This window comes from Quercus robur, chromosome 11, assembly GCF_932294415.1.
Source record: "Quercus robur chromosome 11, dhQueRobu3.1, whole genome shotgun sequence".
NCBI lineage: Eukaryota > Viridiplantae > Streptophyta > Magnoliopsida > Fagales > Fagaceae > Quercus > Quercus robur.
This window is the reverse complement of record NC_065544.1, coordinates 52089464-52117331: the sequence shown is the minus strand read 5'-3', so window position 1 is coordinate 52117331 and position 27868 is coordinate 52089464. Positions and strand designations below refer to the sequence as shown.

Sequence of the window (27868 nt, the reverse complement as noted above, 5' to 3'; positions counted from 1 at the left end):
ATCAAGATGTCCTCTTTTTCTTCGAGGGTGGAGACAGATACAAATCAAAGTCATCATTCACAAATTCATGGGTCATTGAAGACGAACCCAAATCAAACCCACCACTAACAGTTGAGCCAACCAAATCTATCTGGCCCAATCCAAAATTAGACCCATTAGATGTATTAGTTACCTGAGGAGGCTCTCGTTCACTTGCATCTGAGTCATTTAGTGACAAGCTCAAATCATACCCATCATTGCGAAAGTGTTTCAAATGCCCCAAATCACTTACAGTTTCGAAAGCCTCATGATCCATATTTGAGGAATAAGGAAGTGGTATTAAAGGGTGGACCTCGGGGTCAATAGGGACCAATAATGACATATTCAAATCACCATGAAATCCCTTCAAATCATATTCAAACCCTATAGTATTTGTTGTTTCCATTGCAATTGCATGCATTGAATCTCCTTCATTGCAAGACGTGGGGAACAGAGGTAGTAAAGGCAGGGAATCAGGGATGGAAGATTTATGAGGACAACAGATGCATTCTACATGGACCCCCAACGTTTTTGGGATAGCTATAGGATCCATTGTCTCTTCATAAGAAAAAACATAGTCCATCTCTTTTTTTGATAAGTACTCATAGTACATCTTGATTCTACAAATAACCTCAAAATGACTCTGTTTAGATAGATTTGAGTCCCTCATCTTCTTCTCCCATTCATACATAGGATTAGAAATAAACAACAGACGACAAGATTCACTTCCTTCGAGGTAAACCCCACGATGCTGAATTTCTAAACAACCATTGACGACAAATTGAACCACAAATTTATAAGATTCATTTGTCGGTCCAAAGGCAACACAAACAGCAAGAGGAATGCATTTGGAATTACGAACCAAGAATGAAATGGAGTTTCCATCGTTTCGGTGGTTGAACTCATCTGGAATCTCACACCCTGGTGCTCGAAAGTAACCAATCGAGCGGTAAAGTGGATGATTTCTCTCTCCTTCATGTACTCTATCTGCTAAAATGCCTTGACTTTCTCCCACTTGCTTCCATTTAGCAATTTTTTTAGCAATAACCTGCAGTTTGGCATATTGAGTTAGGTATTTGGGGAAAGGCAATTATTTCTTTATAACTAAGAGCAAGAGAGTGATAGAGAAAGACCTGACTCAATATTTTGTTTGATGATTTTGGATTCCACGACGGGCAATTTCTAGCCTTCAACTGAGTTAAAGATTGTGGAAGTCCTTGAATTTCCTTAAAGTGCTTGCAATCGAATATTTCAAGTTCACTTAATGTAGTAAATTTGATAAGGCTTTCGAGGATGGTAACAGTACTGGTGTTTTGTAGATGTAGCCGTGTTAATGCAGGAAAGTAATCGAACTCCAAAAAATCTAATTCAGTTACATTTTCACTGAAGAGATTAAGCTTTGTTAACTGTAGAAACGAATATCTGACACAGCCATCAAAAGAATTGCAGCTTGGTCTTGGTAGGTTAGTAGAAATACCTAAAACATTAACATTTTGGAATTTATAGATGCTATCTAGAAAGTTCCTCTCAAGGCTTGTGCATCTTGAGGAAAGTGATTCTCTAGTGCCACTCCCTGATATATATAGACACTGTAAGCATTTCATTTCTGAATCAATATCAGGAAAGTTTTCAAGGCTTGTGCAGCCACTAAGGTCAAAAATTTCAAGAGATTTCAACGAAAGTCTTCTTGGAAGAGTTTGAAGTTTTCCACAACCTCCAAGATACCAATATTCAAGTTTATTAAGAAGTCCAATAGACTCCTGGACTTTAACTAAATTTCCACAAGATAAAAGCATTAATGTCTTTAAATTTGGGGCACACAACTTAGGTAATTCTTGAATAGATTCACAGCACTCGAGATCAAAGTGTTCAAGACATTTGAACTTAAGTCTTCTAGGAAGAGCTCGAAGTTTTTTGCAATTAGTAAGGTACCAAGTTTTAGGCTTATCAAGAAATCCAGCAGGCTCATGAATCTCAACTAAATTTGTACAATCAGAAAGGTCTAATATCTCCAAATTTGGAGCCCACAACTCAGGTAATTTTTGGATGGATTCACAACCTCTGAGATTGATTCCTTTCAAATTTTCAAAAGGCAAAACCTGTAGAAGGAAATAACAATTATCTTCAACAAGCTTTAAAATGAATTGTAGAAATAAATCATAATTAAGAAAACTAAAAATCATACCTGCTTGAATAACTTATGTATTCTAATGTTACTATGTGGCATGTTGAAGTAGACAAGTTGTTAAGGACAAAAATTGGATGGCAAGGACAAGGACCAATTAGGCCAATCCAGTAATACTAAACTGTTGGGGAGATATTCCAAAAATCCATCAATATATACATTATTAACTATAAGAAACTTGATATTTTTCATCCTTTTGAAAGCTTGAGCATGAACTTCCAATGTTACAGGTCTAGGTGGCCACAATATTATGCCACGAATTTTATTCGTTCCCTGGTTGGACAAAGCATTAAGTGAACAACACTACCCAATTGAATTCTCCAAAAATATAAAAAATTAAACAAAAAATATGTTGATAAGCTTGTATTGCTTCAACATTAATAAAAGTTAAAGAAAGTAATTAATTTCTTCTAAATTGATTAAAAGAGGGAAAGAAGCAAAGAAAAAGACATACTGTATTTGCTGTTAGTACAGTAAAAGCATCCGCATAATCCTGTAGCCTAGTTCGTTTTCCAGGCGCTTGTGGTGATTCTTGTTGAACAATTTCCTCTCCCATCTGTTGTAGCAAGTTATGCATTGATAAAATGCCACACCAATCAATTGTTATCAAACACTTGTCAATAAGTTTTGGAATACCATAATTTGGAAATAAATGACATGCCTCTAATATATTTACAACATAATCTTTCTGTTTCCTGTTGAAGAAAAATGCAATATCGAGGAAAATATCCTTTTTACTTTGGTCCAATCCTTCATAACTAATTTTGAATATTTCTATAATTTTCTTGTTGGGAATCTTTTTATACTTCTCTAATGCACTTTCCCATTCACATAAACTTTTTCTACGCAAATTAGAACCTATTATTTTTAAAGCTAGTGGAAGGCCATTGGCATAATTGATAAACTGGTTTGAAAGTTGCAAGTAAGCTTCCTCAGGTTCATTTGTTTGTAAGGCATACAAACTAAAAAGTTCACAAGCTTCATATCGGTCCATTTCATCAACCTTATAGATTAGAGTATCTTGTTCAAGAGTGGTTAACACATGCTTATCTCTTGTGGTTATAAGGATTCTACTTCCCGGAGCTAACCAATCACATTTTCCAAGAAAATTTTCTATTTGCTTCTGTTCATCCATATCATCAAGAACTAAAAGAACTCTTTTATGGCGAAGTCTTTCCATTATCAAAGTGATTCCTCTAGATATGTTGTCCACCTTTAAATTTCCATTCCCTAAGAGCTTAGAAAGAAGTATCTCCTGTAGTTGTATTATGCCATCATTTGTCCTAGACCTTTCTTTAACATTCTCTAGAAACGAGCTTCCTTCAAAGCCATCAACAATTTTGTTATATACAGCTTTTGCGATTGTAGTCTTACCTATTCCACCAATGCCATGGATCGCCACCATTCGAATATCATTCAACTCAATATTTAAAAGCTTTTCTATTTTTGTTGCATGAGAATCTACTCCAATCAGGTATTTAGCAACAAATAATCGTGTGCGGTTTAATGTTGTACTTGATATCTATTCGATAAGTCCTTGGATAAATTTAGATTCAAGACAACTGCCAATCACATAGCATAAAAAGCATGTTAGGAAATGAATTGGCTGGAAAATGTAGGTATGAAGATAAGCAAAATTCTAGATATATAGTTTTTGCATTTTTTTTTCCATTTGCTAAATGAATAAGAGGTGAGGGGGAGAACGGGTTTGTGTGTTACAATTAACAATTAGTATATATATATATATATATATATTTTGTAGAAAAGGTAGTACATTTTTAATTAATTAAATGGCAAATACATAATTCATAGACTTGGGAACCGAACTATATTTAAATTTAATAGTTTGTCTTTTTGCATGGAAAATCGGTTTTATTCTTCTATCAAGTAGTTGCTTGAAAACTCTGCATAGGTGAGGAACCAAACTAATTGGTAACCCACATATGATACCTGATTGAAACGATTAAGAGATTTTTCTTAAATATTTTCTCAAACAATACGTGGAAGAAAATCTTAACTCATAAGATTAAAATTTTCTTTGTAACCTAACTAGCGACTACCTTCATGGTTAAAGATATTGTCAAAATAGAACAATTTCATATAGGGGTTACGAGTCTTATGAGTTATGACAAACCATTTAAATAAAAAATAAAAATAAAAAACCATGAAAGCATGATACTAATTGTGAGGTACATACTCATTATTGTAATGGAATCCAGACAAACTGCCAACTTCTTTTAGAGCTGCCCTCCAAATCTGCACTTTGCCAATGTTATCCATGAAATTTTTTTCATGTTTAGCCAATTCTACCCCAAACTTTCTTTCTTGTTTACGTACTTTTGATGGATCTATTCCATAAAAAACTGGTAAAACCAATTGGCCAAAATTTTTTCTACACTCAAGAATCCAAACTAGTTCATCCAAATACCACTTGGAAGATGCATAATTTTCAGAGAACACAATAACCGATATCATTGACCTTTTGATGGTTTTGAGAAAATCCTCAGAAATTTTTTCTCTCCTTCGAAGTTTATCATCCATGAAGAAGGTGTAAATGTCTTTGTCACATAAAGCTTTATATAAATGGCCCGTAAAACCGTAGCGGTATCTTCATCTCGAAAACTCAAAAAGACACCATACTTCCACCGGTGAGTGGAAGTCATTGTAGTCTACATATGAGCAGAAGATTGAGAAGGTCAAAGATGTGGTAAAATGGGAATTATAAGGGATGAGTGAACACATGAAAAAGAAAAAAAAAAGAGGCTTACCTTTTTTTGATGACCGGAGCCTGGAGGTTGAAGGTGGTGGTTGTGTGGTAGCTTCAATATCACAGGGGATGAATACCACAACCACGTACTATAGTTTTCTTGCTTTTCTGAAGCTCACAATGATCGAATCCAATGTCTTTTCCTTTTGATTTCTGAACCAAAGTTAGGCCTTCAAATACATGTAAATGACTTGTACAAACCCACCAAGACGTGTAGTTTTATGTGAATTTCCCACCAAAAATGCCTTTTTGGGAGCTTCCGTCCTTTTACTGGTAGTTAAATAAATGATAAATGGCAAGACAAATGGAGATAATAAAAAAATGCAAATTTAAACTTTTAAATTTTGACTGAAATTCATTTAAGTTATTTAACTTTATTTTTATTCAATTTAATCTTCTAAGTTTTAAATTTAAAAGAAATTCAGTATTTTTAAAGTAAAACTCACTACTTTCTTTTTACTGTAAATCAAATTTATAAACTTCGTTCCATTTCACTCTAAAATCTAACTCCAAAAAATCAAAGAAAAAGGAAAAGACGAGAAGAGAAGAGAAATTGAAAAGAGGCTCACCTTGAGAGAATTGCAATGGTAGGGATGAGTGCGGAAGATACTGATGTTCGCTGGTCTCTGGTTCACGAATTTCTTTTTACAGTCTTTTTTTTTTTTTTAAAGATCTGTGAAGATGATCTTGAGTAAATTGCATCTGAATGAACCAACCTTTTTGAGTTTTTCTTTGTTTATCAGACCATCTGCTTGCATGGAGATTTAAAAGTCTTCATGAAACAAAGACTTTGAAATGCTAGCCAATCATACGGGGGTAGGAAAGTTCTTGGAAGTTTCGTCTTTTTCAAATGCCCCAACATCTATATTTATTTACAAAAGAACCAAATTGTTTTAGCCGATAGTTAATGCTGTTTCCACTAAATTTCCACCAACTTTAGTAGAAATTTCAAGAAGAGAAAAAGTGAGAAAATGACATAGCAAATTGCTTTTCTCACAATGATTTTTTTTTTTTGGGATAAATACTCTTTTCGTCTTTATATTTTGAGGTCATTTCTATTTTAGTCCCTACATTTCTATTTTATCATTTTTAGTTCCTAAACCAATTAACGCGTGTTATTTTAGTCATTTCCGTCAGACAACAAACAGAAATAGCTGAAGTGGCTGACAGCACATTAAAATAATAATTAAAAAATCTATTTTGACATTAAAAAATGCCACATCAGTATCTAAATTAATTTTAATTAAATAAAAAAATTAAAAACAAAAAATTACAGATCTAAGAACATAAAAACCCAGCAACGACATCAAACCCAGAATTAAAGAGCAAACCCAGATTGAATATCAAAGACATCAAACCCAGAATCAAAGAGCAAACCTAACAACGACATTTTCCTTTATTTGAAATCCAAATAAAAAAACATTTTGGTCATTGCTCATCCACTAGATTCAACTTACTAAAGCTTTCTCTCGTCTAAAATGAAGCTCTCTTTCATCTAAAGCTCTCTCTCTCTCAGATTAAAATCTCTATCTCAATCTCTATCTCTCTTTCGACTTTTAGAGAAAGAGATGATGGGTGCTGGGTTCGACTGGGTTTGCTGGGATCTGGCCTTTCTCTTCGGCTTTGATCGGTGATCGTTGGTGGGTTTGACTGGGTTTGATCGGATCTGGGTTTAGAGAAAGAGATGGCTTCTCTGCATCTCTAACGAAAAATGAAGCTGATACGATCGGCAAAAACCCCTTAGTCCTTGCTGTGTTTGAGACCGCTGTTGCGAGCTTCACACCACTCGGTCTCCTCAGTTTCTCAGCCTCAAGAACTAGCACGATCTCTGGTCCGATTCCAATTACGGCTTTGATGTCATTATCAATTTTCTCAATACCGAAATCTGGCCAAAGCAGCATTGCTTTTTCGATAGGAATCTCATTTTGGTTCCGTCTGGGTGGAAGGGAGATTGTTGGTGGGTGTTGGGTTCTACTGGGTTCGTTGGTTGGGATTGCAGGGCTTGTTGTTGTTGTTGGTCTGATCTATGATCATTTCTAGACATTTGGGTTTGGGGTTTGCTGGAGATTTGGTTTTAGAGTTTGTTGGGAATTTCACATTTTGAAATTTCTTTTTGTTTTTTAAGTTATTAACTTGTTGTGGTATTCGAAATTTCTTTGATTATGGTTTGGTTTGGGAGTGGATGAGTTGGGTGCTTTGCTACGTTTATATTCTTCGGATGGTTTGGTTTGGGTGTGGTTTTGTGTGGGTTTTCCTGTGTTTGCTCTTGTTGATGCTTGTTGAGGTCTGAAAAAGAAAAGGCCATAATAAAATAAGCCCAAAACAGAAGAACAAGTCAAGCCCAAAAAGAAAAAAATTCAGGCTAAGCCCAAAGCAATAAATACGGATGACCCATGGGGGAATAAAAGGCCCAGAGGATCCTGAAGCCCAGAAAAGAAAGAAGCGTCCAAAAAAGAAAAACACGGCAGAGTGTAAAGAAGCAAGGATCCTCAATAAGCGCAGATCCCTTCAAGCACAAATAAAAAGGAAGACTGGGACAAATCGATAGAAAGAAGACAGAAGAAGAAAAACAAGAAATAAAAGACGCGAGCGACCTCTCAATGGCACAGACAGAAAAGGACCTCGGGGAACCAGGACAGGGAAGAAGAATGGTAACAAATGACTTTCAAAAATGGCAGAACAAGATTCCACCCAAAAAGGAAAGAAAGGGAAAAAAGGAAGACACCAGAAGTGGGGATGCCGAGAAGGGCATACCTCAGCACGTCCCAAAGAGGATAGCCAACCAAAAGCTTTCGAAGGAATCAGAACCAAGAGAAGGAAAGAATGAGAGAAAATGGAAAAGAGACTTACCGAGGCGATGGAGACAGAGCATGCTCTGTTTGCAAAAGAACAAAACAGGGGAACCAACGGTTCCCCGGGACGCCCAGAAAACTCCACTATAAAAGGAGGGGATGGGTTGTGAAGAAGGCATCGAGAAAAAAAGAAAGAAACACAAGAAAGAAGAAATTCTCTAGGAAAAACTATCAGAAAAATCTGTGCAGAAAGAAAATACTAAGGGAAAACAAATACTGCTTCCCGATATCCTGTAAAGGCCACTATGGTACATACTCGGATTCAACGAGAATCAAACTTCGCAAGTTTTGAAGGCTGAAATAGCCATTCAAGGCTGCAATTTTTGAGCTTGATTGGACCTTGTATCACGCCCTAGTGAGCTTTTTGTAATCAAACAGATAATGTCTTAATGAAATACTGTTTCATAATTCCCAGGATCCCTACAACACTTTTTTTTTATCGTCTTGCTAATCCTTTTTTTTTTCTTTCTTTCTAAACTTACGTTGTTAATTTTTTGGCACTCTTCGATATCCTTGTTTGTCATGTTGTCAGGAGTATTCTCTGCATTCACTTGATTCTTAAACAGCTTGTTAGCTGCGGTGAATCAAGGCTCGGTCCACCAAATCCTTCCCTTTTCATTCAGGCTCGGGATCCTTGGGCCTGAGTATCCCGAGAAAGACACTCTCACAATGCTCTTTGATTTGGTGATGTTCAAGGTTTTTTTTTTTTCCTGTTGGTTTGATGTTCATGTTCTTTGATGTTCATGCTCTTTGATTCTGGGTTTGCTCTTTGATTCTGGGTTTGATGTCGTTGCTAGGTTTATTTCTTGATTTAAGAACATTGAAAGAACAAGTTCTTATGTTCTTAGATCTGCAATTTTTTTAAAATTTTTTATTTAATTAAAATTAATTTAAATGCTGACGTGGCATTTTTAATGTCAAAATAGATTTTTTTTTAATTATTATTTTAATGTGCTGTTAGCCACATCAGCTATTTCCATTTGTTGGCTGACGGAAAGGACTAAAATAATACGCACTAATTGGTTTAGGGACTAAAAGTGGTAAAATAAAAATGTAGGGACCAAAATAGAAATGATCCTAAAATGTAGGGACAAAAAGTGCATTTATGCCTTTTTATTTTTGGAGAAACTTCTCACAATGATAAGAGTACCGTCCATTTCTTGGTGGATAGATAAACGCAAAATGCCAAAATTATTTATTGGATAAATTACATGAACACAACTTGATGTACGAGTTATTGCCAACCACACCCTCAAAAAAAGAGTTATTGCCAACCAAGTTTAAATTTTCTAAAACCTATTAATTGGGTCCTTAATATCAAATCAGTCCCTAAATACTGTTGTGAAAAATGGTTAACTGGCCTAATAGAATTTAGAGACTAAGTTAGATTTAAGGACTAAATTGATCCGTTTTAAAAAGTCTTGAATCTAGTTGGTATTAGCCCAAACTTCATATATGTTAAGAAATTTATCCTATTTATGGCTATTGACATCTTTATATTTGTGTGTTTGGGACAAATTTATAAGTTAATTTAAAAATAAAATAAAAACTCTTCACTTGTTATTACTTTTTTTCATCTGTATAAATATATTTTAGCACATTTTTAAACTAAAATCTTTTTAGCAAAAGGCTTAGGCAGGTCTACTAGATGTATGAACCGAAGATTTTCAGCTCAAAGACCTGAAAATAGGTGTAAAGTACTACACTTTCGATGCATTTTCAGCTCAATTTTTCTTACTTTCCTAACAACAAAGACCTACGTCAATAGTTATGCTGTTTCCACAAAATTTCCATCAAATTCAGTAGAAATCTCGTGCATCTTCAGTTTTTTTTTTTTTTTTTTTTCAAAAAGAGAAAAATGAGAAAATGACATGACAAATTAAATTACTCTAAGCTTTGTTTACTTTTCTAAAACAACGCATAGAGTACCGTCCATTTTTTAGCGGACAGATAATACCAATATTATTTATAGGATAAATTCTATGAACATAACTTGAGCTTTCTAATCAGATTCAAAACTTTCTAAAATCGATTAATTTGGCCGTTAAAATTAAATTAGTCTTTAAATATATTGAGAAAAATGACTAATTGGTCTAAATTGTTCAGTTTTGAAAAGTCATGGATCTAGTTAGAATTAACCAAAATATCAAAATATGTTAATCGAATTTACCTTATTTATGGCTATTGACATCTTTTTTGTTTTTTTTTGACAAAAGCTATTGACATCTTTATATTTGTGTGTTTGAGACTAATTTATAAGTTAATTTTTTTTCTTTTTAGCTCTTTACTTTTTCTTATTTTTTCTCACATTTTAAAGTACAAATATATATTAGCACACTAATCTAAAAAGAATTTAACAAAAAGCTAAATAAGAGGTAGGTTCGCTGGCTGTGAAAGCCATTGGGATCTATGAGCCAGATGATTGATAAAGGTGAAGAAACGAGCAGGGAAGAGAGTAAAGTAGTAAACGCCCTGAAAAAGAGAGGCAATAATGAAAGTAGGTATATCATTCTTCCACGAAATTTCTGTGTTGCAACTGCAATTATTCAATCAAAAAGTGCCACTTTTTTTTTCTCTTCCTTTTTCTGGAAAGTAAAGATTAAAGATCTTTAGGCTAGACTACAAACTGCAAATGAAAGATAGAACAATAATTGAAGTACTAATTTGAGTTTTCCAAAAGATAGAGAGTAGAAACAGGGAATTGTTCAAAAAGAAAAAAGAAAAAAAAAGGGAATCACTGTTCATCAAAAGTTTTAATTGGGTATTGTTGTATTGGTTTCAATTAAAAGCTTTTCTTTCTCATTTAAGTGCGAAATCAATCATTTAACATTTTTCTAATACTAAATATAAAAAGCATGAATTAATACAAAATAAGTACAACAAATCTCTTTAATAATGATATAAACATACAAAATTAAGCTATTGTTACACTTCCACCCCGACGAGCTTATTATACTAGTTCCTAACAATCTGAGGTACTTAAATCAAATACCCAAAATAGCAAAATTTCGTTTACTTTAGCAAATTAAATAACTAACCAAAAGTAATTTCACAGGAGTTGACCACTAAGAAATCTTTCAACAGAGCATTGAAAGTACTGTAATACATAATGCAACTGCTCAGTAACGATAGAGTAATCACGCGAATGACCTTACCGACTTTGGATAAAATCTCATTTTTCATTCGCTAATGGAATATGCAAATTAGATTTTACAGTAAGTCGGTGCGGTCATACATGATATAATTCTGTCATTGCACGGCACGCTTATAAGACACCCAATATATATATATATATATATATATATATATATCACAAAAGAGAATCGATAAGTAGAAAAGGTCACTATACTAGAGAGATCAGAGATTTGGCAATATGGGAATAGTAATGGCGGCCTCTCACACTGGAAATTAATGAGTAGAGCTTCTGTGTGCAAATTATAGACTTATAGTAGTGGGAGAGACATGCAGTTTTCTTATCGGCTCATTTGAGTTTCAGCATGATATTTTTTCAGATTGAGGCAAATAACCAGGGAATATAAATTCATAACAAGGGTTGAATGTGTTAGGTTCATATTGTCTATGTATTAGCTTATCCTTTACAAGCAGTATCATTAAAGACATGAAAATTGAACCAAAAAACAAGTGAAGAAAAGTTGATTCAGTGAAACTCAACACTAGTCTCAATACTAGTATCTATCGAGACTTAATGAAGGATTCTTGACACAAGCTTGATACCTCTCGATCTATTGAGCTCTATGATTTCAGAATTCTCAAATCTGAATATCGGCCCATGAAGACTTGGATTGCTAGGTTTTCTTTCATTAAACCTCTAGACCAAATAAAAGCTTTATTTTAAAGTAATCAAACACTTATAAACTCAATTAGAGAACTTATACACTCTGTGAGAAGCTACTGTGTTTTTTCTGCGCCTTAGGCTTTTGTAACCAAGTGCTTCCAAATCTTCAATGTGCTATAGAGTGAAAAAGTTTGCATCCAACAACAATCAATTAGTCACTAGGAGTCAGTCTTCTACAAGATTAAGTCTAATTGGGGATTGGAGTAAAGGTTTAACTGTAGGTTAGTATTTTGGGATAGGCCAAGGTAGTGGTAATATTCCTTATAAATGTAACCACTTGTTCTTGATTAGTGGATTCTTGGGAGTGGTGACTTGAAATTCACCTAGTGAGGTTTTTGTCTTGTGAGAGGTTTTCTTCATTCGTCAATAAATCAACGTGTCAATTTTAATTTCCACTGCACTTAGTTTATTTGGTGATTTGTTGGTGCCTCGATGATTTGCATGTAATTTAACGTAATTAATCAAATTGAGTAATTGAATTAATTAACCGAGGTCAATCTATAACTCAAAAGAATGAAGTAAATGGTTAGCATTTGGGCATGGTAAGAATAAATTCCTTTTTGTTTTTTGTAACATCACCTTGTATTCGTCACTCCCTTTCCCTTTATTTTTTGTAGAAGAAATTGGAGAGGAGGGGCCTGGGAATTGTGTTCGAGGATTTATAAATGATAGAATGACATTTAGAAAAGATTGGGAGGAAAGAAAAGTGAAAAGATATATTAGATTTAGTTTTCCACCATACATGTTTTGTAAGGTTGAATTTATTCAACCATCTAATTGGCTTTATTCCGTGCCAAATTTGCTTGTAATTCAGCATTTAGTAACCCTGTATTTAGGTGGGTTTGTTGTAAGGGTAGTGAGTGAGATAGAGTGAAGATTGCACAAGAGTGTGCAAGAAAACAGAGACTCGCGGCTGGGACTCGCGGGTGACTCGCGGCTGCAAGCCGCCAGAAGCAGCACACGTGCCAAGCATGCTGGAAGATGAACAGTCATGCTAGCTGGAGCACTACAGGACAAAACAGGACAACTGGCCATACGGTTAACTCGCGACTGGATCTCGCGACTTAGTCAAGCCGCGAGGTCAAGCCGCGAGCCACCCCTGTTTTGTAAAACCTGACGTTTCACATTCCTCTCCCACTCCAGTATAAATACCCCTTTTACCCACAATTGAAAGGGAGCTTCCAGAGAGAATTTTGAGAGAGAAACCCTAAAGAAAAACCAGATTGTTTCACCCATAATCTCTACCTTAGAGTCTCTTCAAATTCCTCTACTCTCTTCCTCTCCATTGTCAAATCCTTGAGAGGCATTATACCAAACCTGGTTCTCACCATCATCATCATTGTGAGACAGTTGTTTGGATTTCTGGGAAGCAGTTAGGAAGGAACCAATCTTCATTGGTTGATGCTACGGTCTAGTAGCGGAATCCGGGAAGCTAGAAAAGAAAAAGGCTCGGCGCAACCTCGTTGGAGCAAGAAGCTTGGAGGGCTTAGGTGCACTGGGTAGATTAGGCTTGGAGGGTCTATTGCTGTCCTTGTATCCCAACTGTATTTTCTAGTGGATTGTTTACCGCTTGGAGGGCGGCGGAGAGGTTTTTCGCCGAGGACTTCGGTTTCCTCTTCGATAACACATCGCGTGTTGTCTTTGTGTTTGCATCTTCCTTCCTCTCTATCTTTGCCTTTTTATTATCTGCTGTAGTTTTATTTTGTTATGGCTTAGATAGTCTTTAACCAATTTCGTATTATAGCATGTGTTAAGTTTCCGCACACTAGTTGTTTGTCATATTGCTTGTATTGGTTAAGTTGTAATTTGGGGGTTTAAACGTTCAAAGGTGTTTTGTATACGTTTTTGAACTTTCAAGTTTGGTTGGAAGAATGGAAAAATAAAAGAATAGAAAACCAATATATATTTTCCTTATTTGGTTGCGAAGAAAAAGAAGAAAGAATTTAATAGCAAAGGATATGCGCGATAAATCTATAAAATTTCCTTACTAGTTATACTTACAAATATAAAATAAAAATTTCCTTACTAGTTATTGCCAATGAAAATTTTACCTTTGAAATTAGGCTTTAATAAGCAAATAGGCAACATAAAATACCAAAGAACTATAGTAGAATTTTAGAGAAAAATACCTTGACACCCTTTGAACTTTAGGCTAGTGGCTATTACATACCTAAACTTTTATTTTAGCCGGTTTACTCCCTAAATTTCACATATGTGCCAAATTAGAACATTAGTTATTTTGCGGTCAATATATAAATTAACGGACTACTCATGTGAGACACACGTGTAACATAAAAATTACCAAAATTACGCATCTGAAAGTGAAACCGATGGAGAGAAGAGAGAGAAACTAGGTTCAGTTTAGAGAGGGAAAGTAAATTCTACAAATGCATGCAGGTGCCCCAAGCATATGAGGCTAAGTTCCCTGATAGCAAATAGGATTTATGGATTATGGATGTGCAATGAGAAGATGACATTTGCATGTCTTTGAATATTTCTTAGGGGTTGGGGGGAAGAGAGAGAGAGAGAAAGAGTCTTTTGTATGATATTGTCCTTAGTTCTATCATATGATTTGCGAATTGATAAAGATTGTAAAAAGAGGTTAGATTTATCAAGTTATTATTGCCATTTGCTATCAAAATATAAGGAGTTAATATTTGTAGGTCAATTAGTGCCTTTTTATGTTATGATCCTAGTGTCCTACATGGATAAAGTGTAAGTTTAACCATGTGTTCCTAAGCTCTTAGATACCCTCTCCTTGCAAGCTGGTTTTCAAGGGTAAGTTCTACCCATGGGTTCCTAACATTTTGTTGGTAGTCTAAATGGTATGTTATGCTAAACAAGTTCTCATGTTTGTAGCTTATGGGCTTAGAGCCTGGCTTGAAATATTTTCCTGTACTATGTCCCTTGCTTTCATTTCTTAGACCAAGATCTTGGTTACCATCCACACATAAAAAATAAAATAAAGGCTCATCTTTTGCCTTGCCAAAAGAGATAGCTCCATAGAGGGGGAAACATTAAAAACAACAAAATCTGAGGAATTAAATTACTCCCAATTGCTAGTACCAAAATAGGCATTTCCTATTCTAACAAACAGCCACAAAGAGAAGAACAGAGCGGGGAGATATTAGAGGGAAAGTAAGAGAGAGAGATATAGATAAAGAGGCAGAGAAAGATATAGAATTGGGAAGAAGAATTGGGAATTGCATTACTCTTTTCATATCTAATACAATGAATCCCTTGATCCTTTTATACATGGCTTAACCAAAATTATCAACAATGGTATCATTCTTGTAACTATTTCTAACTAACTAACTAACTACCCCAATCAGTTGTAACTAACAACTAATACCAATCCCACTATTAACTAATTCATGAGCTAATTACACAGCAGGCCATATCAACTACAACACCAACACCAGAGTAGTCCTATCATTCCATTCCCCTTTTGAAAACCTTGTCCACAAGGTAAAACATGAACAACAAAATACAGTAGCACCACTCCCTCAAAGTACCTTGCCCATAAGGTGAGGAAATTAAAGTCTGAGCTGATATAAGGATTCCCAAGTGGCACACTCAGGAGGCTGCCCAAACCACTGGACCAAAACCTCAGTAATCAACCTACTCCTTAATTGCTTGGATCTCTGTTGCAAAATGGCAATGGGTTCAGGATTGAGGAATCCATCAGAATCTACAAGTGAAAGAGTAGGGATTCGAGTAGTGTGTGCGCCCAATTTAGGCTTGAGGCAAGAAACATGAAAGTCTGGATGAATCAAACAATCTGAAGGCAGATCCAACTTGTAAGCCACTGGTCCAACTTGCTGCAAAATCTGAAAAGGGCCAAAATACCTTGGCGACAAATTGTGGAACCCTTTAGAATTGAGAGATAGTTGCCTATGGGGCTGAAGTCTAAGGAAAACCCAATCACCAACCTGATAAGACTTGTCAGGCTTATGTTGATCAGCCTGAGCCTTCATCCTTGCTTGAGCTGCTACCAAATTTTGCTTGAGAAGCTCTAACAGGACAGATTTGTCATGTAACACAGTCTCTACAGCAGCAACTTTAGTCAAGCCAGGAACATAATCCAAAATCCTTGGAGGAGGAAAACCATAAAGAGCCTCAAATGGGGACATTTTGGTAGAAGTATGGTAGTTAGAATTAAAACAAAATTCAGCCAAATAAAGCCATGAAGCCCAAATGTGAGGTCGGTCATCAACAAAAGCCCTCAAATATTGTTCCAAACTACTATTAACCACCTTAGTTTGCCCATCAAACTGAGGGTGGTAGGTAGAAGACATAGCCAATTCAATACCTTGAAGTTTGAACAACTCCCTTCAAAAATTAGAGGTGAAGACAGCATCTCTATCACTCACAATGGATCTAGGCAGACCATGCAATTTAAACACATTAGACATGAAAACTTGAGCCACCTTGGCAGCAGTGTAGGGATGGGACAAAGGCATAAAGTGTACAAACTTTGTAAGCCTATCAACCACAACCATGATGACATCAAACCCTTGAGATTTGGGAAGACTAGTGATAAAGTCCATGCTAATATCCATCCATGGCTTTTCAAGAATTGAGAGTGGCTGCAATAATCTAACAGGTTTAATGGTGTCCACCTTAATTCTTTGACAAGTCTCATAAGTCCTTATGTGGTCCTTGATGTCTTTCCTCATACCCAACCAAGAAAAATCTTGTTGAACCTGATGGATAGTTTTTAAGTACCCTGAATGACCACTCATACTGTTATGAGCATGCTGAAGGACCAAAGGTTTCAATGGTGAATTAGAGCGCAGAAACACTTTATCCTTGTAAAGCAAAATACCATTTTGAAGGGAAAAGTGAGGAATAGAAGGGGCAGAATCTATCAGGGCCAAAAGTAGTTACTAGTACTCTGAATCAGACTTGTAACTGTCCTTCAAAACATCCAACCAAGTAGGACAAGGGAAGAAAATTATAAACAACTGAGCTGAGGTAGATTTGGACAAGCTATCAGCTGAAGTATCAGAAGCCTCCAACCTCGTTGAAAGTGCATCTGTAGCTTTATTTTCCTTGCCCTTTTTATATTCAACCAAGAAAGAATACCCCAAAAGTTTGGTAATCCACTTTTGCTGAGCAGGAGTGCCAATCCTTTGTTCCAAAAGAAACTTCAAGCTTTGCTGATCAATCTTTATAATAAAAGGCTTACCCACTAGATAGGGTCTCCATCTTTTGACTGCACTAACCAATGCCAAGAATTCTTTCTCATAAGTAGACAAATGTAGGCTTCTTCCCTTCAATGCTTGACTGTGGAAAGCCAAAGGCATATAATCCTGCATTGAGAAAGCCCCAATACCATAGCCAGAAGCATCACACTCCACCACAAAGGTCTTGGAGAAATTAGGAAGAGCCAACACTGGTGGGCTTGAAACAGCTCTTTTAAGAGCTTCAAAGGCCAACTTAGCTTGTGGGGACCAAAGGAAGGCATCTTTTTTCAATAAAGTAGTTAGGAGGGCTGCAATCACACCATAATGATGAATGAATTTTCTATAATGCCCTGTCAATCCCAAAAAGCCCCTTAAAGCCTTTATTGACCTAGGAATAGACCACTGTTACATAGCCTCAATTTTTCTTCATCATCAGAGATAATATGGCCTAAATATTCCACTTCACCACAACCAAAAACACACTTGGACTGTTTGGCATATAATTGATTGGAAAGTAGAACAAATAAGACAGTCCTCAAGTGAATTAGGTGATCATCCAATGATTTACTCAAAACAAATATATCATAAAAAATAAAAAAATAAAATAAAAAAACTAGGACAAACTTCCTAAAAAAAGGCTTAAAAATATGATTCATTAAGGACTGAAATGTAAAGGGGGCATTGCTTAACCCAAAAGGCATGACCAGGAACTCATAATGCCTCTCATGAGTCCTAAATGCAGTTTTTTCAATGTCAGCATCCTTCATTCTGATTTGATGATAACCTGATCCAAGGTCCAACTTAGAAAAAATAGTAGCGCCACACAAGTCATCTAACAATTCATCAACTATAGGAATAGGATACCTATCCTTAACAGTGGCCTGATTTAATGATCTATAATCAATGCACATGTGCCAACTTCCATCAACCTTTCTAACCAATAAAACAGGAGAAGGAAAAGGGCTATAGCTAACTCTAATAGAACCAGAATCAAGCAATTCTTGCACAATTTTCTCAATTTCAGTTTTTTGATAAAATGGATACCTGTAAGGTCTTTCACAGATGGGTGGAGATCCTTCCTTCAAAATAATTTGATGCTCATGCCCTCTGAGTGGAGGCAAGCCAACTGGTACTTCAAAGACCTTAGCAAACTCCAAGAGCAACTCATTAATGGTTGAGCATTGCTGTATTGCAGGTAATGGAGGAGAACAAGACAGAATCTGCAACACCAACCCTTTCTTAACAGTAGGTTTAAGGAATTGATTGCCATCTTGAAATGTAGGAGCTGAAGGGATAAGGCCCTGAAGAAGAATTGACTTGTCAAGGTAGTCAAACTTCATGGTGAGCTGTTTGAAATCCCATTGAATAAGGCCTAAGGAATATAATCACTGTGTACCTAATACAACATCATAGCCTCCTAAAGATAGAACATTAAGATCAACCCCAAAGCAAGAACCTTGAATCTTGATCTGAACAGCAAAACAGGCTCCCTTAGTCTTAAGAACAGCCCCATTAGCCACCTTAACCTCAAAACAATCCTTAGTTGAAAGAGGCAGCTACAGCTCCTTCCATAAAGCAATATCTATGAAGTTATGAGTACTTCCACTATCAATCAAGATCACCATTTCTTGTTGATTGATTCTACCCTATACTCTCATGGTGCCAGGTGAGGGACTACCCAACAAAGCATAAAGGGTAATTTCTGCCACTCCTTCATGAATGTTGCCCTCCTCATGCTGCTGTAAGATCACCTCAGATATGATGTAGCATGTACTTCCTCCATTTGACAAACTATAGTAGCCCACATCATGTAATCCCTCCATAAGAAAGAGTCTTGGTGTTTTACACTTGTGCCCTATAACCCACTTATCATCACAGTAATAACCCATTCCCTTTTTCCTCCTCTCATCCATCTGAGAAGGAGAAATCCTCTGAATTGCCATCTTACCACCTTTAGGATCAATCTTGGACACTGGTGGAGGGCCCAGAATTGAAGCTTTAGGTCCTTCACCCCAAGGTTTAATACTTCTCCTACTAGCCCTTATGTATTCCTCTTGGATTTTTGCTAAACCAAAGGCTGCATTAAGGCTCTGAGGGTTAAGCATTCTGACTGGCAGTCTGATCTCATCTCTTAGACCACTCAAGAAACTGCTCAGCTTATGCTTCTCTGACAATTCCTTGATTCTGTTTAAGAGAGCTTCAAATTGACCTTTGTACACAGCCACACTACCAACCTGCCTCAACCAGGTCAAGGTTTCCATTGGGTCATCATATGCTGATGAGCCAAATATCACATGCAAAGATCTTACAAAGGCCTCCCAACTAGTGAATTTCCCAGCCTCTTCTGCTTCTTGAAACCAAATCAGGGCCTCCTCTTCCATATGATAAGAAGCTAGCAAAATTTTTTGATTAGGAGGAGTGCCATATAACTAGAAGAATTGATGAGCCTTGTGGACCCAGCTCGAGGGATTCTCACCCTTGAATTTTGGGAATTCTAACTTCACACTTCGTGGAATAGTTGCCAAGGTTGTATCTTGATGATTCAGAGAAGAAGGAACTTATGGTGGAGTTGATTGTCGTTGCCATTGACTACCAGCTTCAGTAAGCCCTTGCACAGTTTGAGATAGGGTCTGCAACATACTAGTAATAGCGTCTGTTCTCTGATGAAACATACTAGTAACCGCATCCAATTTCTAATGAATTCCATGGAGTTCTTGATCATGTTGGTCTAAGGTTTGAGAGAGGTAAGTGATCTTATCATTAAGAGCAGAGATGGATCGAGTCTTTGTCATAGTGGCAGAGATTGGCTCTAATAACATTTATCTTCACCAAGCTTTAAAATAAACTTTAGAAATAAATCATAATAAAGAAAACTAATAATCATACCTGCTTGAATAGCTTATGTATTCTAATGTTACTATATGGCATGTTGAAGTAGACAAGCTGTTGAAGACAAACATTTGATGGCAAGGAAAAGGAACAATTAGGCAAATCCAACAACACTATACTGTTGGGGAGATATTCCAGACATCCATCAATATGTACATTATTAACTATAAGAACTATAAGAAACCTGATGTTTTTCATCCTTCTGAAAGCTTGAGCATGAAGTTCCAACGTTATAGGTTTAGGCGGATTCAACATTATGCCTCGAATTTTATTCGTTCCCTAATTGGACAAAGCATAAAGTGAACAACACTACGCAATAGAATTTTCTAAAAATATAATAGATTTAAAATTTTAAACAAAAAAAATATTGATAAGCTTGTATTGCCTTAAAATTAATATAAAATTAAAGAAATCAATTCATTTTTTCTCTAACTTGATCAAAAGAAGGAAAGAAGTGAAGGAAAAAGGACTTATACCATATTTCCAGTTAGTACAGTACAAGCATCCGCATAATCTCGTAGTCTAGTACGTTTTCCAAGTGCTTGTGGTGATTCTTGTTGAACAGTTTCCTCTCCCATTTGTTGTAGCAAGTTATGCATTGATAAATTGCCCCACCAATCATTAGTTATCAAACACTTGTCAATAAGTTTTGGAATACCATAATTTGGAAATAAATGACATGCCTATAATATATTTACAACATAATCTTTATTTTTCCCCTTGAAGAAAAATGCAATATCAAGGAAAATATCCTTTTCACTTTGGTCCAATCCTTCATAACTCATTTTGAGTACTTTTAGAATTTCCTTGTTGGGAATCTTTTTATACTTCTCTAATGCACTTTCCCATTGAGATAAACTTTTTCTACGCAAATCAGAACCTATTATTTTTAAAGCTAGAGGAAGGCCATTCGCATAATTGATAATTTGATTTGTAAGTTGCAAGTAAGCTTCCTCGGGTTCATTTTTTTGAAAGCCATACAAACTAAAAAGTTCACAAGCTTCATGTTTGTCCATTTCATCAACCTTATAGATTAGAGGATCTTGTTTGAGAGTGGTTAACACATCTTTATCTCTTGCAGTTATAAGGATTCTACTTCCAGGAGTTAACCAATCACATTTTCCAAGCAAATTTTCTATTTGCTTCTGTTCATCCACATCATCAAGAACTAAAAGAACTCTTTTATGGCAAAGTCTTTCCTTTGTCACATTGATTCCTCTAGATATGTTTTCCACCTTTAAATTTCCATCCCTTAAGATATTAGAAAGAAGTATCTCTTGTAGTTGGATTATGCCATCATTTGACCCAGACCTTTCTTTAACATTCTCTAGAAAAAAGCTTCCTTCAAAGGCATCAAAAATTTTGTTATATACAGCTTTTGCGATTGTAGTCTTACCTATTCCCCTAGGGCCATGGATCACCACCATTCGAATATCATTTGACTCAATATTTAAAATCTTTTCTATTTTTGTTGCACAAGAATCTACTCCAATAGGGTATTTAGCAACAAATAAACGTGTGCGGTTTAATGTAGTGCTTGATATCCATTTGATAATTCCCTGGATAAATTTAGATTCAAGGCAACTGCCAATCACATAGCATAAAAAGCATGTTATGAAATGGATTAGCTGGAAAATGCAGGTATGAAGATAAGCAAAATTCTCGGTATATAGTTTTTTTTTGCATTTTTTTCCCTTTTGCTACATGAATAAGGGGGGAGGGGGAGGACGGGTTAGGGCGTTAGAATTAACAAGTGGTAATTATTTTTCCTTTATGAGAAAAGTGAGTAGTACATTTTTAATTAAAGTAAATGGTAAGTACATAATTCATAGTCTTGGGAACCAACTATATTTAAATTTATTAGTTTGTCTTTTTGGATAGGAATCAGTTTTATTCTTATATCAAGTAGTTGCATGAAAACCCCACTTATCAGTTTTATTCTTAGGTGAGGAACCAAACTTATTAGAAACCCACATATGATACCCGATCGAAATGATTAAGAAATTTTTCTTAAAACTTTTCTCAAAAAATACATGGAAGAAACTCTTAATTGGTATAATTAAAATTCCTTTGTAGGATAACTGGCAACTACCTTCATAGCTAAATATATTATCAAAATAGAACAATTTCATATAGTGTTTATGAAAAACCATTAAAATACAAAATATGCATGAAAGCATGAGAGTAATCATGAGATACATACTCATTATCGTAATGAAATCCAGACAAATTGCCAACTTCTTTTAGAGCTGCCCTCCAAATCTGCACCTTACGAATGTTATCCTTGAAATTTTTTTCATGTTTAGCCAATTCTACCCCAAACTTTCCCTCTTGTTTACGTACTTCTAATGGATCTATGCCATAAAAAACTGGTAAAACTAATTGGCCAAGATTTTTCCTACACTCAAGAATCCAAACAAATTCATCCAAACACCATTTGGAAGATGCATAATTTTCAGAGAACACAATAACCGATATCATTGACCTTTTGATGGTTTTGAGAAGTTCCTCTGAAATGTTTTCTCCCCTTCGAAGTTTATCATCCATGAAGGTGTAAATGTTTTTGTCACAGAAAGCCTTATATAAATGGCCTGTAAAACTGTAGCGGGTATCTTCACCTCTGAAGTTCAAGAAGACATCATACTCCCACTGATGAGTGGAAGAAGAGGTGGAATTCATTGGAGTCTACATCCCAGCAGAAGATTAAGATGGTCAAAGATGTGATAAAATGGGAATTATAAGGAATGAGTGAGTGAACACATGAAAAAAAAAAAATATTTACCTTTTTTTTGATGACGGGAGGTTGAAGTTGGTGGTTGTGTGGCTCCTATGGTAACTGGTATCTATCTGTATATGTATCTCTATATGTGAATGTGCCGTGAGTGATGAGAATATATCTTATTGTAGTTGGTGATAATATCTAAGTTAGTTTACCAAAAAAGGATAATATCTAAGTTCCTGTTACAAGCTACCACTAGCTTCCAGTTGGCTTGCACTACTTATGATATTGATAAAATATAAATAATACTAATTTTGATGAGAATGTGAGTGATTTCATTCAGTTGACATTGCAAAATCCAACAAAGATTAATATGAAAGCTCACAGTCAATGAAAATATATAAAAATTGAGTTTTTATTTTTTTATTGTTAGAACCTTATCAAAACCGAATTAGAAGATAAAGAAGTAATGCAATGAGAAGATTACAGGGGTAATATTAATCATAATATATAACGTTAAAAAAAAGAAGAAGATAAAATTGTCATATAATAATATTTGACTACATAAAAAAATTAAATGATTTTTCAAGTGCATTTATGCTTGCAGAAATTATATTAACAAAATTTGTGACAATTGTTTCATCAAAATAAGTTTTTTTTAAAACAAAAATTCATAAAATCCTATTTAAAATCTATTATACATAATGAAATTAAATAGATTTGTCATATAATCAATTGATGAAAAGTAGACGTTAGAACATTTGCATTAGCTCATGCAAAAATTCATATTTATAATTTTAATATAAGAACTAATTTTTCTAGTTTACATATTTACGTTTTAAAACACTCTACATCAGATTATTTTTATATTATATTTCATTAAAATATCATTTTTCTTGATTTTATTTAATTATTTATTTTTCTTCACACACAGCAATCATTACCCACTCTTTTCCTTCATTCTCAAGACATGTAAAGAAAGGATAAAAACCTAAACACAAATAAATATTACTAGAGTAAATTTACATAATTACTTTAGCAACTATGTTTTAATATATATATATATATATATATATATATTTTTTTTTACAGAATTTTGTATGATTTGATGTAGGTGAATTTTGGAATTAGTTGGCTAAAAAGTAATTATTTCGCTATTATATAAGAACTGATAGTGATTTGAGTGCTCTTAACAAACCTAAATATAAAAAGTTTATATTAAAAAAGAGTTTTAAATAACAATTTTAATTTAAAAATTAAATAAATATTATTTGAAGCATTCTTAAGTCGTTTTGATTTGCAACCTCCAAAGACCTGAAAATAGGTGTAAAGTACTACACTTTCGGTGCATTTTCAGCTCAATTTTTCTTACTTCCCTGACTAGGGGTGTCCAAGGACCCGCATCAACCGACCCGCCCGCCCGAACGAACCGAAGGTCCACGAGTGGCTCCCAATCCAGCTACGATCGGTCACGGATTGGGAAGAAAATAACCCGAATAGTTCGGTTCGGATCCGGGTTTCAAAATATTTCACCCGAAAAACCCGAACCGACCGAATTATTTATAATAAAAAAAAAAGTAGATTTGACATTTCATTCAGTCTCAGTCTCCCAGTCTCCAGAACAGCCCATGCCTTGCCCAGCCCGAGACTCAAAGCTCACACCTTCCCAACATAAACATCAGCCGTTCATCACAAAATAAAATTTAAAATGAATGGTCTTGATGAGAGTAAGACAGACCATGATATGACCGGTTACAGTGGCACAATAATCTATTTTAAACCAACGGTTATAATCTAAGGTGAAAAGGAAATCTAACGGTGAGAATTAAATGGGAAGATCTGATATCTCTCAACTAGTCTCAAGAGTCTCTTCAGCCTTCACTCTTCTCTTCAGTTTTCGCTTCAGAGACAGACACCCCTAATGGACATGGCTTCCCATTCACGCCTCCTCCTTCCCTTTTCACTCTTCCTCATCTCTTCAGTCTTCATTTCTTCAATCTCAGACTCTCGGTTCTTTACTTGCTCTCTCAAACTCTCACAATCTCACACTCTATAAAGTCTAAACCGTTTCCCCAAATCCAAAGTTCCAAACTACTGTTTCTCCAAAATCCAAATCCAGATTCTAAAGAACAAACCCTAGCCGCCTCCAATGCCGTTACCCAGTCCCCTCTCCGCCTCCAACACCTAGAACACCGCCGCTGTCCACTCCTCTCTCCATAGCTACCGCCGGAGTCCTTATCCCGTGTACTCTTCACTGAGTCAGTAAGGTAATTTTTCTTTGTTTCTCATCTTTCTTTTATGTTAATCTCATTGGTTTCATTTGTGATGGAAATCAAATGTTCAAATCAAATAAACCCAAAGATTCATACTATGAAACCCTAACTAAAAAAAAAACTTAGAAACCCTAACTATTTAACTTTTGTTCTGTGTTCTTTTCTTTAATCAATTTTGATCCTGTTTTAATTTTATACAGGATTGAAAGCTGACTCCAAGTATCATTATCTGCCCTCAAGTTTGAAACCCATACACCCACGGTTTCCTCATCCCGTGTACTCTTCACTGAGTCAATAAGGTAATTTTTCTTTGTTTCTCATCTTTCTTTTATGTTAATCTCGTTGGTTTCATTTGTGATGGAAATCAAATGTTCAAATCAAATAAACCCAAAGATTCATACTATGAAACCCTAACTAAAAAAAACTTAGAAACCCTAACTATTTAACTTTTGTTCTGTGTTCTTTTCTTTAATCAATTTTGATCCTGTTTTAATTTTATATAGGATTGAAAGCTGACTCCAAGTATCATTATCTGCCCTCAAGTTTGAAACCCATACACCCATGGTTTTCTTCAAGGTATGGTTTTTACATTCCTTTGTATTTAGTTAAAAAAAAAAAAAAAAAAAAATGTAGTGACTGACTGACTGGTGATTGTTCATTTGTTTGATATTTCTTTTTACAAAAGGGGCAGAGTAATTTAAATGATAAATAGAATGTTGAAAGGGAAACTATTGAATGTAACTCATTAGAGTTGTTTTTAAAGTTTTAGAACATTTACCTTGCTTTGTATGAGAAGATTGTTATGATGTGATTAGTAGAATGTTGAAAGGGAAATTATTGAATTTAATTCATGAGAGTTGCACTAATGTGGCTTGCAGATGCTTTTGATTTTGCTTTTCTATTAGTTTGTAGCTTTTGTATGTTCTGTATTGCCTAAATTAGACAATGTTTATTTAACATTTTGGTTATAGCATCTTATGGAAGTTTTAGTTTACCTTGCTTTGTATGAGAAGATTGTTATGATGTGATTAGTAGAATGTTGAAAGGGAAACTACTGAATTTAATTCATGAGAGTTGCATTAATGTGGCTTGCAGATGCTTTTGTTTTTGCTTTTCTATTAGTTTGTAGCTTTGTATGTTCTGTATTGCCCAAATTAGACAAGGTTTATTTAACATTTTGGTCATAGCATCTTATGGAAGTTTTAGTCTACCTTGCTTTGTTTTTAACACATTTAACACCTAGAAGTTGATTATATGAGAAGATTGTTATGATGTGAACAAAGTTGATTTAACATTTTGGTTATAGCATCTTATAGAAGTTTTAGTTTGCTTTGTTTTGTTTTTAACACATTTAACACAAGTTTTAGAACATTTACCTTGCTTTGTATGAGAAGATTGTTATGATGTGATTAGTATGATCATGCAATTTGTCACTGCTAAGAAGAGATCTGTGATCTTGCATGTCCCTAATTAATTTACTTCATTGAGTTATCTGTGATCTTTCTTTCTAATAATCTCTTTTGATTATGTTTATTAAAATGTTTGCTTCTAGGATACTGGTTTTCCTTTTTGGTGTGTGTGCTTATTATTTATTATTATTATTAAAGCTATTAATTATACTTGTTACTCTAGTTTGCTAATATGTATTTTTGTTTTTTTAGGTCATGGAAACCAACACTAATGAACCCTCTGTCCAAACACCAGCTGCTACAGAAGATGATATTCTCACCCAAGTTGAGGATTCTGCTGCTACCCAAGCTGCTTCCCAAGCTGAAGCAGCTGCTGCTTTTGAGTTGCCCCCAGTTCCACCATGCCAAGTGAGTATGACAGCTCCTGTTAGTGGTAGTTGTAGTGGTAGGAAAAAGTCTGTTGTTTAGGGTCACTTTGAAAAAGTAAAGATAGGTGAGGGTGATACTAGTAAGACTAAGGCTATCTGTAATTATTGTCAAAAATCTTATAATGCTGATGTAAGGTTGAATTTATTCAACCATCTAATTGGCTTTATTCCGTGCCAAATTTGCTTGTAATTCAGCATTTAGTAACCCTGTATTTAGGTGGGTTTGTTGTAAGGGTAGTGAGTGTGATAGAGTGAAGTTTACTCAAGAGTGTGCAAAAAAACAGAGTGTCGCGGCTGGGACTCGCGGGTGGACTCGCGGCTGCAAGCCGCCAGAAGCTGCACACGTGCCAAGCATGCTGGAAGATGAACAGTCATGCTAGCTGGAGCACTACAGGACAAAACAGGACAACTGGCCATACGGTTATCTCGCGACTGGATCTCGCGACTTGGTCAGGCCGCGAGGTCAAGCCGCGAGCCACCCCTGTTTTGCCAAAACCTGACGTTTCACATTCCTCTCCACTCTAGTATAAATACCCCTTTAACCCACGATTGAAAGAGAGCTTCCAGAGAGAATTTTGAGAGAGAAACCCTAAAGAAAAACAAGATTGTTTCACACACAATCCCTACCTTAGAGTCTCTTCAAATTCCCTCACTCTCTTCCTCTCCATTGTCAAAACCTTGAGAGGCATTATACCAAACCTGGTTCTCACCATTATCATCTCTGTGAGACAGTCGTTTGGAGTTCTGGGAAGCAGTTAGGAAGGAGCCAATCTTCATTGGTTGATGCTACGATCTAGTAGCGGAATCCGGGAAGCTAGAAAAGAAAAAGGTTCGGCACAATCTCGTTGGAGCAAGAAGCTTGGAGGGCTTAGGTGCACTGGGTAGATTAGGCTTGGAGGGTCTATTGCTGTCCTTGTATCCCAACTGTATTTTCTAGTGGATTGATTATCGCTTGGAGGGCGGCGGAAAGGTTTTTCGCCGAGGACTTCGGTTTCCTCTTCGATAACACATCGCGTGTTGTCTTTGTGTTTGCATCTTCCTTCCTCTCTATCTTTGCCTTTATATTATCTGCTGTGGATTTTATTCTGTTATGGCTTAGATAGTATTTAACCTATTTCACATTATAGCATATGTTAAGTTTCCGCACACTTGTTGTTTGACATATTGCTTGTGTTGGTTAAGTTAATTTTTGGGGGTCTAAACGTTCAAAAGTGTATTGGTACACGTTTTTGAACTTTCAGCTGATAGTAAGAGTTGTGGTACTAGTAATTTGTTAGCTCATG

The 27868-nt window shown here is 35.5% G+C and overlaps 3 protein-coding genes across 5 annotated transcripts in view; all 3 read right to left on the bottom strand.

Annotated features, from left to right (window-relative positions):
• The window catches only part of LOC126707482 (TMV resistance protein N-like), a 227195-nt gene that overhangs the window by 152555 nt on the left and 46772 nt on the right, over nt 1-27868 (bottom strand). The gene's annotated exons all lie outside the window — the stretch shown is intronic.
• LOC126705213 (disease resistance protein RUN1-like) lies at nt 2-3608 on the bottom strand. Its single transcript, XM_050404125.1, has 3 exons — nt 2658-3608; nt 1152-2117; nt 2-1066 (listed from the first exon to the last, which is right to left on the bottom strand). The coding sequence occupies exons 1-3, from the start codon at nt 3606-3608 to the stop codon at nt 2-4; spliced, it is 2982 nt and encodes a 993-aa protein (XP_050260082.1).
• Nucleotides 3409-22676, bottom strand: LOC126707488 (disease resistance protein RPV1-like). 3 transcript variants are annotated; one of them, XM_050407173.1, is made up of 3 exons: nt 22025-22674; nt 4401-4459; nt 3409-3765 (listed from the first exon to the last, which is right to left on the bottom strand). In XM_050407173.1, the coding sequence occupies exons 1-3, from the start codon at nt 22433-22435 to the stop codon at nt 3726-3728; spliced, it is 510 nt and encodes a 169-aa protein (XP_050263130.1). In that variant the 5' UTR covers nt 22436-22674; the 3' UTR covers nt 3409-3725. The 3 variants fall into 3 exon arrangements, with proteins under 3 accessions (XP_050263130.1, XP_050263129.1, XP_050263131.1); XM_050407172.1 differs by lacking the exons at nt 3409-3765; nt 4401-4459 and adding exons at nt 19928-20035; nt 20233-21340 and having other exon boundaries at nt 21960-22676; XM_050407174.1 differs by lacking the exons at nt 3409-3765; nt 4401-4459 and adding an exon at nt 19928-20035 and having other exon boundaries at nt 21960-22667.

What these genes read in the sequence shown, in the direction of transcription:
- LOC126705213 (XM_050404125.1), bottom strand. Translation starts at nt 3,608, where the DNA reads ATGGTGGCGATCCATGGCATTGGTGGAATAGGTAAGACTACAATCGCA. An exon ending in CTGTACTAACAGCAAATACA is followed by an intron (nt 2,118 to 2,657) that starts GTATGTCTTTTT and finishes TTCCTTCTACAG; the next exon opens with GTTTTGCCTTTTGAAAATTT. An exon ending in CAAACAAAATATTGAGTCAG is followed by an intron (nt 1,067 to 1,151) that starts GTCTTTCTCTAT and finishes GCCAAACTGCAG; the next exon opens with GTTATTGCTAAAAAAATTGC.
- LOC126707488 (XM_050407172.1), bottom strand. Translation starts at nt 22,435, where the DNA reads ATGAATTCCACCTCTTCTTCCACTCATCAGTGGGAGTATGATGTCTTC. An exon ending in GGATTTCATTACGATAATGA is followed by an intron (nt 21,341 to 21,959) that starts GTATGTATCTCA and finishes TGTGATTGGCAG; the next exon opens with TTGCCTTGAATCTAAATTTA.